Source organism: Salminus brasiliensis, chromosome 5 (genome assembly GCF_030463535.1).
Source record: "Salminus brasiliensis chromosome 5, fSalBra1.hap2, whole genome shotgun sequence".
Classification (NCBI taxonomy): domain Eukaryota; kingdom Metazoa; phylum Chordata; class Actinopteri; order Characiformes; family Bryconidae; genus Salminus; species Salminus brasiliensis.
The window spans coordinates 16,778,709-16,792,638 of record NC_132882.1 but is presented as its reverse complement, the minus strand read 5'-3'; the positions used below and the strand labels follow the sequence as shown (position 1 = coordinate 16,792,638).

General features: G+C 40.7%; 2 protein-coding genes across 4 annotated transcripts in view; both read left to right on the top strand.

The window, feature by feature from the left end:
* palmdb (palmdelphin b) overlaps nt 1-13,930 on the top strand; it is a 30,975-nt gene that overhangs the window by 15,677 nt on the left and 1,368 nt on the right. Inside the window, exons 5-6 of one of the 3 annotated variants that reach the window (XM_072679633.1) lie at nt 153-267; nt 10,543-12,604. In XM_072679633.1, coding sequence (XP_072535734.1) covers nt 153-267; nt 10,543-12,604 — 2,177 coding nt within the window. Of the gene's footprint in view, nt 1-152; nt 268-6,384; nt 6,590-10,542; nt 12,605-13,930 lie in introns of those variants that run through there. The other 2 variants (XM_072679634.1, XM_072679635.1) reach the window with 2 other exon arrangements.
* Nucleotides 636-6,292, top strand: LOC140556107 (palmdelphin). The gene is made up of 3 exons (XM_072679637.1): nt 636-813; nt 1,732-2,709; nt 4,454-6,292. The coding sequence occupies exons 1-3, from the start codon at nt 732-734 to the stop codon at nt 4,528-4,530; spliced, it is 1,137 nt and encodes a 378-aa protein (XP_072535738.1). The 5' UTR covers nt 636-731; the 3' UTR covers nt 4,531-6,292.

Below are 13,930 nucleotides of genomic sequence, written 5' to 3'. Positions count from 1 at the left end.
CCTTTTCACAGTAATGATTTTTATGACACACTGCTTGTTCTTACAAACCCTCAGTGCGATCAGGTTTGAGTGGGTGTTTGAAAAGCTGTTGGATGTGGTCTCCAGAGTGTGCTGCCACTTAATTCTGTATTTTTCTGTATTCTGTTCTGCAGAATAGAGAGTGAGATCAGCGCTCTTGAGACCCAGGAGATGAATATCTCAGAGAACGAAGAGCTCATTTTGAAGCAGCTAAGGAAGGTGGAGAAGACTGCAGAAGACATCATAAAGGTATTGCTTGGTTAATCATTTGGCCATGTGTGGGCATGCTGGTCATTGCAGTGTTGTGGATTGTCCTACTCCCGACAGCTGATGGGTCAGCAGAGTTATGAGTCACAAGCATGACATGAGTTCATGAAGACAGTGCTTTGGTTTTGTTTTGCAATAATAAGCCTTTGCAGTCTTTTGGCTGTCAGAACTAACAGAAGAATGTGAGCTTGATGAGTTGTGGATCGGGCAAAGCAGTTTGTTGTTTATCTTCACATTATTTGACGTCGACCCACTGTATTTCTACACAGGAAATAAATGGCGACCTCCAACCAGGTAAAAATACTTTCTTTTTCGGTGTGCTTTGCATACTAGTCCATGCTAACAGTACGTTGACTTGCACATCTTTTTTTTTTTTTGAAATAACATCTAATTGAACCAAATCTGTTACAGAGCCGATCCAATACATCTACTCTGCAATACCTGATATGCCTAAATCCTACACCCCTACACTTTTGAGAAGAATTAACACTTCAGTACAGGAGCCTGATGTTGAACCAGAGAAAAAGGGTATGAGTGAGTTTCTGGGCATTCTGAATAGCACACTGACTTCACCATGGCTATACAGTCACAATAAAACTGCTTCCTGACTTGGATGTACGGTTCTAGGAAATGTATTACTTAATTATAATTAGTAATTAATAGAGAAATGATTGGCTGTTCATTTCTTACATTGCATTATTAAGCAGAAACTAAATTAAATTAAGATTTTCCCAAAGCTCAGACCTCATCATCATCCCATCACCATCACCCCAAGCACTCCAAGGCCAGTCAAGAGATATAATCCTTCCAGCAGGTCCTGGGTCTTCCCCTGGGACTTCTCCTAGTTGGTTCTGCCCGGTACACCTCCAACGGGAGGCATCCAGGGGGGCATTCTGATCACATGCCTGAACCACCTCAGCCACCCATGAACAATCCCCTGAGATACTTAAAATCCCCCACTTGGGGTAGGCTCACCCCCCCATAAACTCCTTCACTTGGGGTAGGCTCACCCCCTCATAAACTCTGTCCGCTTTACACTCAGTTACTGCAAACCGCTCAAGTGCATGCTGGAGACCCCCACATCCCCTCATCTGCAAATAGCAGAAACGTCATCAGATACACTTCTATGAAAGAAACTGAATTTCAGATTATGATATATCATGCATAAATAAAAGGGCTTTGGAAAATGCTTAATTCACTCTAGTTACTGCTAATAATGTAGTATATGTATATTGAAGTGTTACCAAAAAGACACCAATTCACATTCACACATCTCATTCACAAAAAGAAACCATCTATTAAAGGATTTTAGGGAAGCACAACTGGTTTCCTAACTGGATTTCTCCAGTATCATTTTGCACCCTTATTTTTACAAACCTACAAAATAAGGGAAAAGATGAAGAAATGCTTCCTGGCTCATGGTTGCTTCTACTGTTTGTTCTTCAGCAATGTATGCCATGGAAATCAGTGTGGAAAAAGACCTGCGGACAGGAAAGAGTCATGTTCTCTCCTCTGCCACGGTCACTCCTCAGGAGTTCCAGCAGAAAGGCATCAAAGTCTACGATGACGGCAGGAAGTCTGTCTATGCTGTACAGTCCGATGGAAAGATGTCAGAGGATGGGTTAGATGAACTGAGTCATTTAGAAGTGGAGGAGCTTCTGAGAAAAGCAACAGAGAAGAAGGCTTCGGGTGATGTGGAGTACCATGAGCCTGTGTTCTCTAGCCCATATAGCCAGCCTTGCACTCCTAATAAAGGGGAACGAGGTGTGGTTAGCCCAGCACCCAGTGGTCTCCACACGGCAAGCAAGACCCCCAGCCCATTACAACCTGACAGCGTCATGGATGTTCAAGGTCAAGCAGATACCAAAATCTCAGCTTCTCACATTCCAAATCCCAAAACTAAGCAATATCCTCACACTAAACAATTTGCTTGCCAAACCTGTGTAAACAGACTGGATGATGATCTCTCCAAAGGATGTGATGGTGATCACTGGTACAAAGAAGAGCTCATCCAGGAGCCAGAAGAACAGGAAAGGTTCACTCCAGAGTCTGATTTTGAGTTGGAATTTGAGAGAACCTCCCCTCTTTCTCAGAAGGAAGACTTAGTGTTCAACGTAGTGAACTCCATTCCATCTGGGTTGGGCCAAAGTGAGCCAATCACTATGATTTTTATGGGTTATCAGAATGCAGAGTCAGACGAGGAAGACAGGAAAATGCAGGCTGAGCTGGTGGTTATTAGCAGTGATGAGGAAGAAAACGATGCAGAGCCACCGTTGTCGTACCATCCACGTGGCTACCACAGCAAGATCTTCCAGCCCAGGAGTGACAATGTCCATCGCTCAGAGGTCAGGCCTAGTGTGATCCAAAGCCACAGCCCAGGAGGACACATGATGAGACATGGGACAGAAGATTCCAGTGCCTCAGGTATCATCAAAGAAATACAACGGCAACATGGCATGTAACAGCATTTTCATCTCTCTCTTTAACCTTCTTAACATTTGTACATCGAAGAGCAGAATTCCCTTGACCGTGTCTACTCACATCTGATTGTCCTTTAGGCTGAAATGCTGAAACATGATTTAGATTTACTCTCATTAAAAAACCAACAGACTGTTAACTTGTTAACTTCCTGAATGGAAGAAGGGGACACAGGTCATTGTCCATTCACATAAAGACCTGTTGTAATGCTAAAGCATTTATCAGGAACTGCCAAAACAGTAAAGTAGACCTTCAGGCAATAGCCAAACTTGTCCAGTAGAGTAAGGGGTAAGAGATGTTTGGAGATTGTTAAGCTGTCCCTAAAACTGACCAGCCAATCTGAAAACATACTTTGTGAAAGATCTTCTAGTAGTGATTGTTTAGCATGTTCACATACATTTGTCATGTACATTTAGTATGACAAAAATGCCATGTGTCATAAAATTATCTTTATTTATTTATTTTTTTTGGTGCAAGGTTAACCCAATAAAACAATGGGTTAACACATGACATCTCAAATGTCCAGTCTTAGCTTACGGTTGGAGCAATCTTTAAACAGAAAGCCTCTTCAATGCAAAAATGTCCCAACATTAGGCTAATTTACCCTACCTTTTTTACTAAACATCATTTCCAGCTTTTATTCATAGTCAGTTTAGGATGTTCTAGTATGTTAATTAAAATCAGCAGCCTCCTGCCCCAAAAGACTAAGTTTAATATAATAAATGAAGAGCTTGAACTCACCATTAGATATCATTGAGGAAAACATATCTTCAGATATGTCCTCAGGCAAGCTCAGAGCACATATGGACTAAAGGACATTTTAAATTTCAGTTATGGAGATTAATGGGTTAAAAGCTTGGTGTATCCTGATAGGAGCTTTAGCCCCACTCAGTGGACAAAATGATCACATCCGTTTCTCATAAATATGTGTTGCGCATGTCAGAGTGCCTCAAATGCCCTAGCCTTGCCATCACACATAACATAAGAATTATTAGAAAATTAAAACTGCATGTTTTGTGTAAATGTGTTGGTGTTCTATATTGTTAGATTGCCAATTTATTTTTCCAACTAATAAATTCCAGTTTTGAAAAATTAACCCTGTTTTCCTGTTATTTACCTTTTACCTTTAACAATTAAGTTTTTACTAAACTAATAAAGAAATATGACCATAACACTTTTAGAAGTGGACAGATTTTGGGCAGATTGATCTATCATGTCTATTTATATTTCAGGGTCCAAGCACTTCAGCCATTATCTTGGCTTAATTGTGATGTTTTCCTTCCTAAAGAATTGCTGTGTGCCAGTATGTGATTGAGTCTAAGCCTTTTTCCTGTGCTAAAGAATAATGCGCGATATCGCACTGGCCTTTGCTGTCCATCAGCCGTAATTGAACAGCGTGTCCTTGGTCGCTTTCAAGGCACAGTGGCTGTTCAAGAGGCATTTCATAACATCTGCTTGAGAAGTAGTTATATAATCATAGCCTTGCATTATGTAAGCAAAATGTCTGCAGAAATGTACAAGGCCCCACATATCTATTGTTTTGTTCCTCCCAACCCCATAATTTTACTTTGAGTGTGTGTGTGTGTGCGGTGTGTGGATTAAAGCACCCATTTAACAGCACCACAGAAAAGTGATAATTCTATACATCAATGTCGTGGATATACTGAACTGCTCTCCCTTGTCTCCACAGTCTGGAGAAAGAAAGTACCCCAGCTAGAAACACATGTGCCTCTTCCACACAGCAAGATCCCAAACTCACATATTTGATGAAGACATCAGAGAAAGGACGGATCTAGGAATGTGTCCTCTACACTAGAACTGAGACTTAATGAAATGAAAAGTTTATGAGAAACTCAGAAACAAGACAAGGAGAAGAGATGGCTTCAATAACATTATGATTTTGTGATGCAGTGTACAGTACAATATGTGGGAGAAATTCTGTGCAAAACTCATATGTTTTTGTAACTTGTTGTGTCTTTTGTTGTTGTTTGTAGGAAAAACAAACTATTTTTTTTGCTTATAAGAATGACAATTATAGCCAAAAACAGCAGTGCTGACAGTATTCCCAGGAGTGTAAGCAGTCTATGTGAAAGCACTGTAATTCAGGCAAACAAGCAGCATTCTTCCACATAGCACTATATGTACTTCTGTGATTTGCTAGCTACTGGATTCATTGAGAATATTACATAAAACTAAGCAAAGGACAGTTCATAAAGGCCAGTGTTTTTTTTCCTCCAGGGAATTGTAAAGAACTGTACAGTATATGCATTCAGTTTGTAATATATGCCAGTAAGTTTTCTTGAAAGACAATGGTTTGGATGCCCAATAATTACGAACCAAAAAGATTAGAAGACTTCTTTACTCTTTATATTCAGAAGCAATAAAAACATCAACAAATGGACAAATGGAAAGTCTTAAAATTTATTTCTTCATGGATGAGTGTTGTTTTTTTAGTTTTCAGCCTGGAGTTAGTAATTTTTCAGTCATGATTAGTAATGCAGATATAAGAACATTGGCTCATTCCTACAGACAAAGGCAGATCCTGTCAGCAAACAACATGTTATGAGGGTTTCTATAGATATTAAAGCTAACCATTCTTTAATCAATAGCAAATGGTGGCATATACAAGCAGATAAACATGAACCTATTGACACCATGCCTAATGCCAGGCATGGGCTAGAGGGGTAAAACACCTTCACTGGATAGTAGAGACGGTTACGCCAACAAAATCAGGATAAACTCTTTTTAAAATAATATGGTTATAGACCAATAATATAATCATTTTAAAGTAAGTAACGTAATATGAGGACTGTGTGTAATGAATGAAGAGCAAACCTATTTCCTTAAGGAATACACTAGCATTTTTTTTAGATGCTCTACATTTGTGATATTTGAAATCTAATTGCAAATTTGGAAATCATAAGGGACATGCCCTGGTTCTTCCTGATCATAGAGCTGATTATGTCTAGTTTGGATTTGGTCTTACAGATTGCAGGAGACAGTTACTGATCATTTCTGAATGCCAAGGAGTATCTAAAATACTACCAGTCACACAAGTTAACAGTCTTTTACACAGATTTCTAAGCAGGATTAGCCAGAGCCTTGCTTTGTGACTTGGAGCTGCGTTTAATCAAGGACTTCAAGGCAAATTCCAGTCATTTTACAGAAATGTACTGATTCAGACTAGATAAGATCAAAGCAATGGGTTCACAGGCCAACTAGTTGTTTAATTCACTTTCTTAACATTAAGAAACTCTCAAGACAATAACTTTGTTTACATCTCAACCACTGGATTATGCAGGAATGCTAAAACTTCACTCTATAATTTGTGTCTGCATAATCAACCCTCTTTTCAGAGCCATCGATTCGTACCGTCAGAGATAGGATTAGATATTTTCAGGGGTTATTTCCCCTCTATCACTTTCCTACAGATTTTACAGACTTTGAATAAGGCAGAACTTGTAATTCAATCTTCTACAATGTGATACATTTTTAATAGACCAAAAAGACTGATGGTGTCAGTCAGAAGAAGATATCTGCAACCAGCGCTGACAGCATTTAATAACATCCTGTGAGAGTACTTGTGTGTGTCTGTGTGTGTGTGTGTGTGTGTGTGTGTTTGTGCATGTGTGAGAGAGTGTGTAGCGGAGCAGTAGAGGCAGAATGATCAGCTATTGGCTGCTTCTCGCACATTCAGTGAGAGTTGCAGTCTCTGTGGCTACAGGGAAGAGCACCAGCCTAGCACTCTGCACTCTGCTGCTGCCACAGCACAAGGTAGGACAGCCACAGCTACACTTACAGGCTACGTCTGACTTTGCAACTAAAGGTAACTGAATGAATTGTGCAGGGCATTTTGTAGGCATGCTGTAAAGTGTTACAGGGCTTGCTGCTGGTAGTGCATCTGCTGTTGGGAGACTGATAGTTATTGTGGGGCATCAAACCACAAAGCAATAAAGAGATATTGACTTTAAACCTGCAGTACTGTTGGTAACGACAGGGGATTTGTGATGAAGGTATGATTAGAGTTTGTGTTGATGAACCATTAATGACAGCTTTGTGCATGAAATTGTATTTCCTTTGCTCTTGAGAGGTGAATGCTGACAGAAAGCAAGTGTTAAGATATTAATCATTCACATTTACATGCACACTTACTTTCATTCATATTATTCTGGTGTAAAAGCATAAATCATTTCAACCTATTTAAAGGCCTGTAAAAAGTTTGTTTAACTAAATTTTAAGGGGGTTATTTCATACTCTTGCATCATGAGTTTAGAAAAGGTTCAATTAAGGTGACCTTTTTTTCCTCTGTACCTTTTAACTGTGAAATAAAATGATGTATTTAATGTGTTTTGTCTGGTTTAGGATGTATTTGAGCATGTTCTGAATGTGTATGAGATGCATCTAACAGCATAATTGTTTTTGGGGAATAATTAACTTTTATATTAGTAGCTCAGAAGTGAATTTGAATGTTGTAGGTACAAAAAAAACTGAGAGTTAAAACACTGTTAAAAAATTATTGCCTTAAATCTGTGTGAAAAACGGCAAACAGTAGATTTGATATGCTAACAGAAGCGTAGCCAAAATATCCCAGCCCCTCAGCATGTGTCTGTGGGAGAGCAGTCAGAGTGGATGGGCACTCACAGCTACTGATTACTGATGAAGAGCTCTGCTCAGACCCTCAGACAGGGGTGCACTAGAGGACCAGCCCTCAAACCTCTACAGGAATGTGAAATGTTTAACACTCAGAGGGCTGAACATGGGCCATCTCTGCAACAGCTCAAATAATAACATCCTCATTTGCTAATTCTAGGTCCGTCCTTTTTCAAGAGTGATTCCTAACGGCAATCAGAAGTGTTGAGGTTTAGCAACGGCACGGCCACGGCATGAGCGACATACCAAATCTTAAATGCTGAGCGATTGGAGGATGTATGCTGTCTGCATTGCCTCATCACAGCTATTCCTGTTCTCCTGCGAAACTTGCTGGTCCTCCTGCTGTGTGGTGACTTTTGTCACAGGGGAGGCTAATCATGCTGTCTCTTAAGGCTCTGAGCTTTTCAAAAACGTGGCTGGCTGGAGGTCTGAATGGCCAGCCCACGCACTGCCAAGCCTCTTTTCACTTCAACCCTTCGTATGATTCACAGGTTATTGTGTGTTTGTGAAAGAAAAATCCTTGAAATTAAACAGCACCTTACCTTCAGCACTCAGCACACGCACTTTCTGTAGACAACGGTGATGAAAACTTGAAAGGTTCACTGTGATCAGCTGGCTGCAGACCTGATATGAATATGAATATGAATATGAAGATGCACTGAAGGAAACCTGTGAAGATAAGAACCCTTAGATGGGTAAAAAAAAAAAACTTTTTCAAACATTTAAAACGTTCTCTTTTACAAAAATGGTTCTTATATAACCAAAAGGTGGTTCTCTTAAGGCATCGCTTAACAGACCGCATTTTTTTAGTCTTTTTTACAAATAAAATAAGTTGTTTGAGATCATTTTCAGGAACAACAACCAGTGTCTGCGTCTAAGCAGTGTCTATATTTTAAATACTGTGACTGTCACCTTATTGACTGTTGACCTATTGACAACAGGCTAAAAGTGTACAAGTGAACAGGAGGACCACAGTGAAAAAACCCCTCTGTTGCACAATCAGTTATTCACTGTATAAGAGCCCTTTATGGATGTTTGCAATGGGACTGTTGCTGGAGGCACCACTTACAATAGGCATCACTGACAGTTTCCTGATCACAATGGCATATCTGTCAATAAAGTGCCCAGGTTTATTCAGTTGCCAGCCTCTGATCAATAGTTTCATGTAGATTTCTCCCACAGCACAGACCCAGTAGTTCACAGTGCATGCAGATTTTGTTGAGGGAAGAGTAACTTACTTAGGCACAGGACAGAAATGATCTCCTTCTGGCTGTTCTGGCTGAAGCTGCTGGTAGGTGCATACTGCTCAGTAATACCTCCGTTTCGCTCTGCCTGTCTTCAATGCTAATCTGATGTCACTGAATTATTTATTGCATACCGATTTTTATGACACAAATGCTGAGACTGGAAGCCTGCAAGCGTGGACGTTTGCTCACCAGCTGAGCTGTTATACCTACTGGGCTGTTGCCATGGCATTTCAGCACTTTTGCAGTCTGTTGTTTTCATCATGCTTTATGCCTTTTGTCTGGCCTGATTAGGGTGAAAATTACAGAAGTTGAAGTGGAGAGCAATTTGAGCTTTTCTCTTGGTTACATTAAAAGGTTTACATTAAAAGTTGTTTTGAGTGATTTCAGATTAACTGTTGCTGAGAATCTGCACATATGTTGAACATATATTAATGTGTCTTGCAGGAACTTAAGATTCTTCTTATTCATATTCTTCTTCTTTCTCTTCTTATTGACTGTTTATATATTGGGCAATGTACGCAAAGTTGTAATGATGAAGCACTAACACATTGCTGAAGTGAGCTCCCTAAGAACCATGGGGATTAGGGTGCATTCAGCAGTAGATCTGCTTTCTGTATCCAATAGTTTTTTAATTCCCATTGGGTGAACAAGTTTTAGGATTAACGTAAACATTACTTTGACACTTGGCAGCAGGTACACATGAGCTCAGTGCTAGTTTGGCCAAGCTCCATTGCCTTTATCAGTGGTTTATCACAGGACATCGGCAAGTACAGAAAGTTAAGTAAATAACTGACCAGGCAATCTGTTGTAATTCTGAACAAAAGTTAATGCAGCAAATCTGCAGTGGCTCAGGCTGCCTTTGCTGTGAGCGCTATATAGCAGTATGCTGTCAGAGTAGACAGGGACATTGCCTCATGGGGTTCTGCTCTGCTCCAGGCACTTCCTCTCCTGACCTTAATGGGGGCCATGGCTAATCAGCTGGAGGGACACTGGTGCATCACATGTGGGCGAGGAACCCAATTCTGCAGTCTTACATAATGGATCCATTTAATTCCGTCAGGCTCCTGCATTCCCTCCCTGAGCTCAACCCATTTTGCGAAATGATTCACTGCAATAGTAAACAAACCACAATTGATTTTCCTATTCAGTATTGTCTGAAGCTCTTCAAATAATTGTATCCAGGGAATAAATGTTGGGATGTTTTTTAACAGGGAAAAACAAGGCGCATTTCAATTGAACCATTTGCGAGAGAAGGTAAATTGTGTTCTGATCTTTCTATGGCAGCAGTTCAAGGTAAAAGCTTGCCTGTAACTAACGAGTCTTGTTGCTTGTTCTCTTGCAACTTGCTCAAGATAAGCACCATCTGTTAACCTCTGTGTCTGTCAAGTGGCTAAACCCAGAAGTAAAGAAAACCCTTTGTAAACACTGTGAGGCACTGCTGTTCTTCTTACTGATCATTCAAATGCAGGATGACCACTAAACACAGGGTAAATGCAGACTACATGACGGGTATCTAGATCTATCATAACATTAACACCACCGGCCAAATATTGAGAAGGTTGCCCTTTGTGGCCACAACAGCTCTGAGCATTTGAGGCATGGACTCCAGAACATCTCTGAAGATGTCCTGTGGTACCTGGCACTAAGATGTTAGCAGCAGATCCTTTAAGTACTGTACATTGTGAGGTGGGGCCTCCATGGATCACAGCAGTGAGCCTCATATTACCATGAGCCTGTTGCTGGTTCACCAGTTGTCCTTTCCTCAGCAATGTATTTTATTTCTGCTGTCAGTGTTATATGTTATGACCGATCGATGTAGGTTACTGGTCAGAGGAAAGCTGGTCTGTGTTGATGTTCATTGGCATTCATCTGTTGTTTGTAGGGAGCTGCACAGGTTCCAGAGCTGGATGGCGTAGAAGTGAACGAAGGTTGCTTTCCCTCTTCAAATCAGACAGAAACAGAGCCGAAGTCCCCCTCCAAGACAGTAACCATGGAGACGAGTGAGCAATCCACCACAGCAAACATAATTGACTGTGAAATGGAAGTCCAGGAGCCTGAGTTACCTGAGACCAAGGACACAAGAGCTGAAGATGAACAAGCTTGCTATGATGACGATCTATTAGAATCCCTGAGTGCAAAAGTAGTGGTTGACATTTTAGCGGCGTTGCCTCCCACAGAGACAAACGCTGATGAATTTGAAGACATGCCCAACCTGAAAGAAGCATTAGTCTTGGAGGAAAATCATGATGAGCTCAATCGCAATGAATCCATTACGTCCTCCGATACGCCATCCAGTGCAGACAGTGTGTACGAGAACGAGGCTATGAGAAAAAGGCAGGATTCAGTGAAAGAAGAACTGCTGAAAAATACTGTGTCAATAATGCAGAACACTGAAGATAAAGGCATACTAGAGCCACTGGAGACAGAACCCCATGAGACATTCTTGGAAGGCTTAGGCTTAGGTGATGAAGTAGATGAATCCATGTTGAAATCGTACATTAGGGAGGAAGTTATGTCAGACATCTCTACAGACTCTGTTCATGACCCTGAAGACTTGGAGGAGTGTGTCCGTGTAGAAATTGCAGCTGCATCATCCGACAGTGAAGCTGACGAGAAGTGGAGGACTATATTTTCTTCTTCTATCAATAAGGAAGACGATGACTCCTACCTGGACAGCCTTGAGCTAAGCGCACAAGAACTCTTCATTCAAAAGCCTGAAGCGACCACTGACAATCATTCAGATACAAAGGAAGAAGAGCAGGACATCATACCTGTAGATGATCTGTTGGAGCAACCAGAGAGCGACTTAAGTTACGCACAGCCAGTGAAGGAAATCTCTTACAATCCTTCCTCACTGTTCCATGGCTTGTCCAAGATATCGGAGGATGAGGAAGAACTTGGGAAGAATTCAGGCAACAACAAGGACACTTCATCTAGTTGCATCAAGTCAGACCCAAACAAGAAAATGCCAAAAGATTACTGTGTGATTCAAGAGATGAAGAGTGAAAATGTGAGCACAGAGCATGTGGATTTTAGAGTTGCTCGCAATCAGTGGTTGCAGATGGAGGAGCAAACAAAGAACCTCGTACACCAACCAGTCCTGAAGACCGGCACCTGCCAGGGCAGCCACAGCTTTATGTACACACCAGTGCGCAACATTGACAGGCCCAAGAGGGATCATGACCTTGAGAGTTTGGCACTTGGAAGAGATTTCTCACACAACCAGTTCAGCCCATGCTCAGAGGATTCTGGCCTGGATGACTCTAGTTACCGGTCACCATACGATGACCCAGAGACCCCAGTTGAGAAGGAGATTCGCTCTATCGTTGAGCGAGAGGAAAACCTAAGGCGTGAAAAGGGAATGTCAAAATCATACTCCAGTGATTGTGTGCAGGGAAAGGGTAGACCAGTAATCTTGAACCCTGGGAATTTATGTCAAGAAGTGGATGAGAAGAGGAAGATGTTTGAGCATCAGGAAGACAACTGCAGACTATCTTCCAGCAGCAAAATGCCATCTTTCATTATTACCTCATCCCCAACAAGAGGATCACAGAAGCATGAAATGGCAGCCAACAACGTTATCATACTTGAACCTGAATCTTGCCATCAGAGTCCATGCCATACTGGAAAGTTGGTGTCATCTAAATCTGCTGACTGGAGGTCTGACGATCCCCCCAATGTAATCATACTGGAAACATCAAACCTAATCATTCGAAGTGCGTCGGAGTTTAACTTGAACTCTTCAGTGGAGACCCAAGAGAAAACGTTCCTCAACAATCCATTTTTCAAGCTGCGATCCAGGAGCACCCTCTCACTGGTTGATGAAGAGATTAAGATGGTAAAGCAACGAGAGGAAGAACTGAAAAAACAAAGAGCAAATGTCTACACTAAAGACAAGTTCCTGGCTTCCCCTGGTCTTCTGGACAGCTCTTATGACAAACAAGGTATGGCCATACAAAATATTTAATTTTCTTGTCTTATCTAAGTGTAATTTTCGTATAATTTCTTACAAAATATGTGGGTAATTAACCAAATCACCTGATTTTGAAACATTAAAAAAAACATTAAAAAACAAAAAAAAAAAACAAAAGAAATCTTGTTCTATTAAAGGTTTAGAATGTTTTTGCCTTCTCTTATAAAGTTACAATTTTGGTGATACAATTATGGTCTAAGCACACATTGTACACATAACTATCATGCATATACAGCCATTGCCACAGAATATCTTTAGTAGACAAAAACAATAACTTGATGCACAAGTTTTACTTTTAGGAGGTTTCCTGAAATCAACACAGGGTCATAGATCTATAAACCCACTTAAATTATTAACTTATTGGTGCTGAGTAAGTTATTTTAACATTCCATGGCCAAGGTCTTTTAACTATGTTAGTGGCCATGGCTGACTAAAAGCTTCTCTTTGCCCACATTGAAGGTTTTTTTTTGACAGATACAAAAATCCTGAAGTTTGAACATAAGTTGTTGCAAATGTCAATTCAAGTTACTGAGAGGTGTAGCCACTTAGCCAAGGTCTGTAAGCCAATGTAAGAGGATTTTGGTTAAGATGGTCAGGAACAACTCAAGAACCATCAAGGCACATGTTTGCCATGAAAAGGAAGCTCCTCAACTCCTCAGTTGAGACGATTCTGTCCAAGAAAGAAGTCACTGTTCCAAAAATGACAGTCAGGCCCGACTAAAGTTTGCAGGTGACCACAAAAAAAGCCTTCTGGAGGAAAGCTTTATGTTCAGACAGTGGTGTTTAGAGGATTAAGGTGAAGCATTCAACCCCACACTGCAATAACTATTATGCATGTTGGTGGTTGTAACGCAATGCTCCGGGGCTGTTTTTGAACTGGTACTTTGTAAAGTGGCTGGAATAATGAATAATTTTGACTACCTCAAAATTTTGCTAGACGGTTGAAACTCTGACACTATAAGGAATTTCAACATGACAACAAATAGACAATAAAAGGTGGTTGTGTAATAAAATCCTGATCTTAAATATGTGAACTGTGCTTAAACGCTGTGTCTGTCCCAGATAAACTAACTCATTTAATTGAGTACAGCCAATTCTGCCAAGAAGAGAGGTCAAATATCCAATCAGAATTCTGCCAGAAGCTTGCTGATGTCTATCAAAAGCATTTGATTAAGGTGTAACTTGCTAAGGGACAATTAACCAAATATCAGCTGTGCTGTATATATATTTCTGACCCTGTAAGTATAGAGAACCCCCCCCCATAAAAAAAGTAAAACTGCGCACCACATGTACACCA

Coding starts and splice junctions, on each gene's coding strand:
- LOC140556107 (XM_072679637.1), top strand. CDS start 732: ATGCCTAAATCCTACACCCCTACACTTTTGAGAAGAATTAACACTTCA. Junction 814..1,731: donor TGTTGAACCAGAGAAAAAGG/GTATGAGTGAGT, acceptor TTTGTTCTTCAG/CAATGTATGCCATGGAAATC. Junction 2,710..4,453: donor AGAAGATTCCAGTGCCTCAG/GTATCATCAAAG, acceptor TTGTCTCCACAG/TCTGGAGAAAGAAAGTACCC.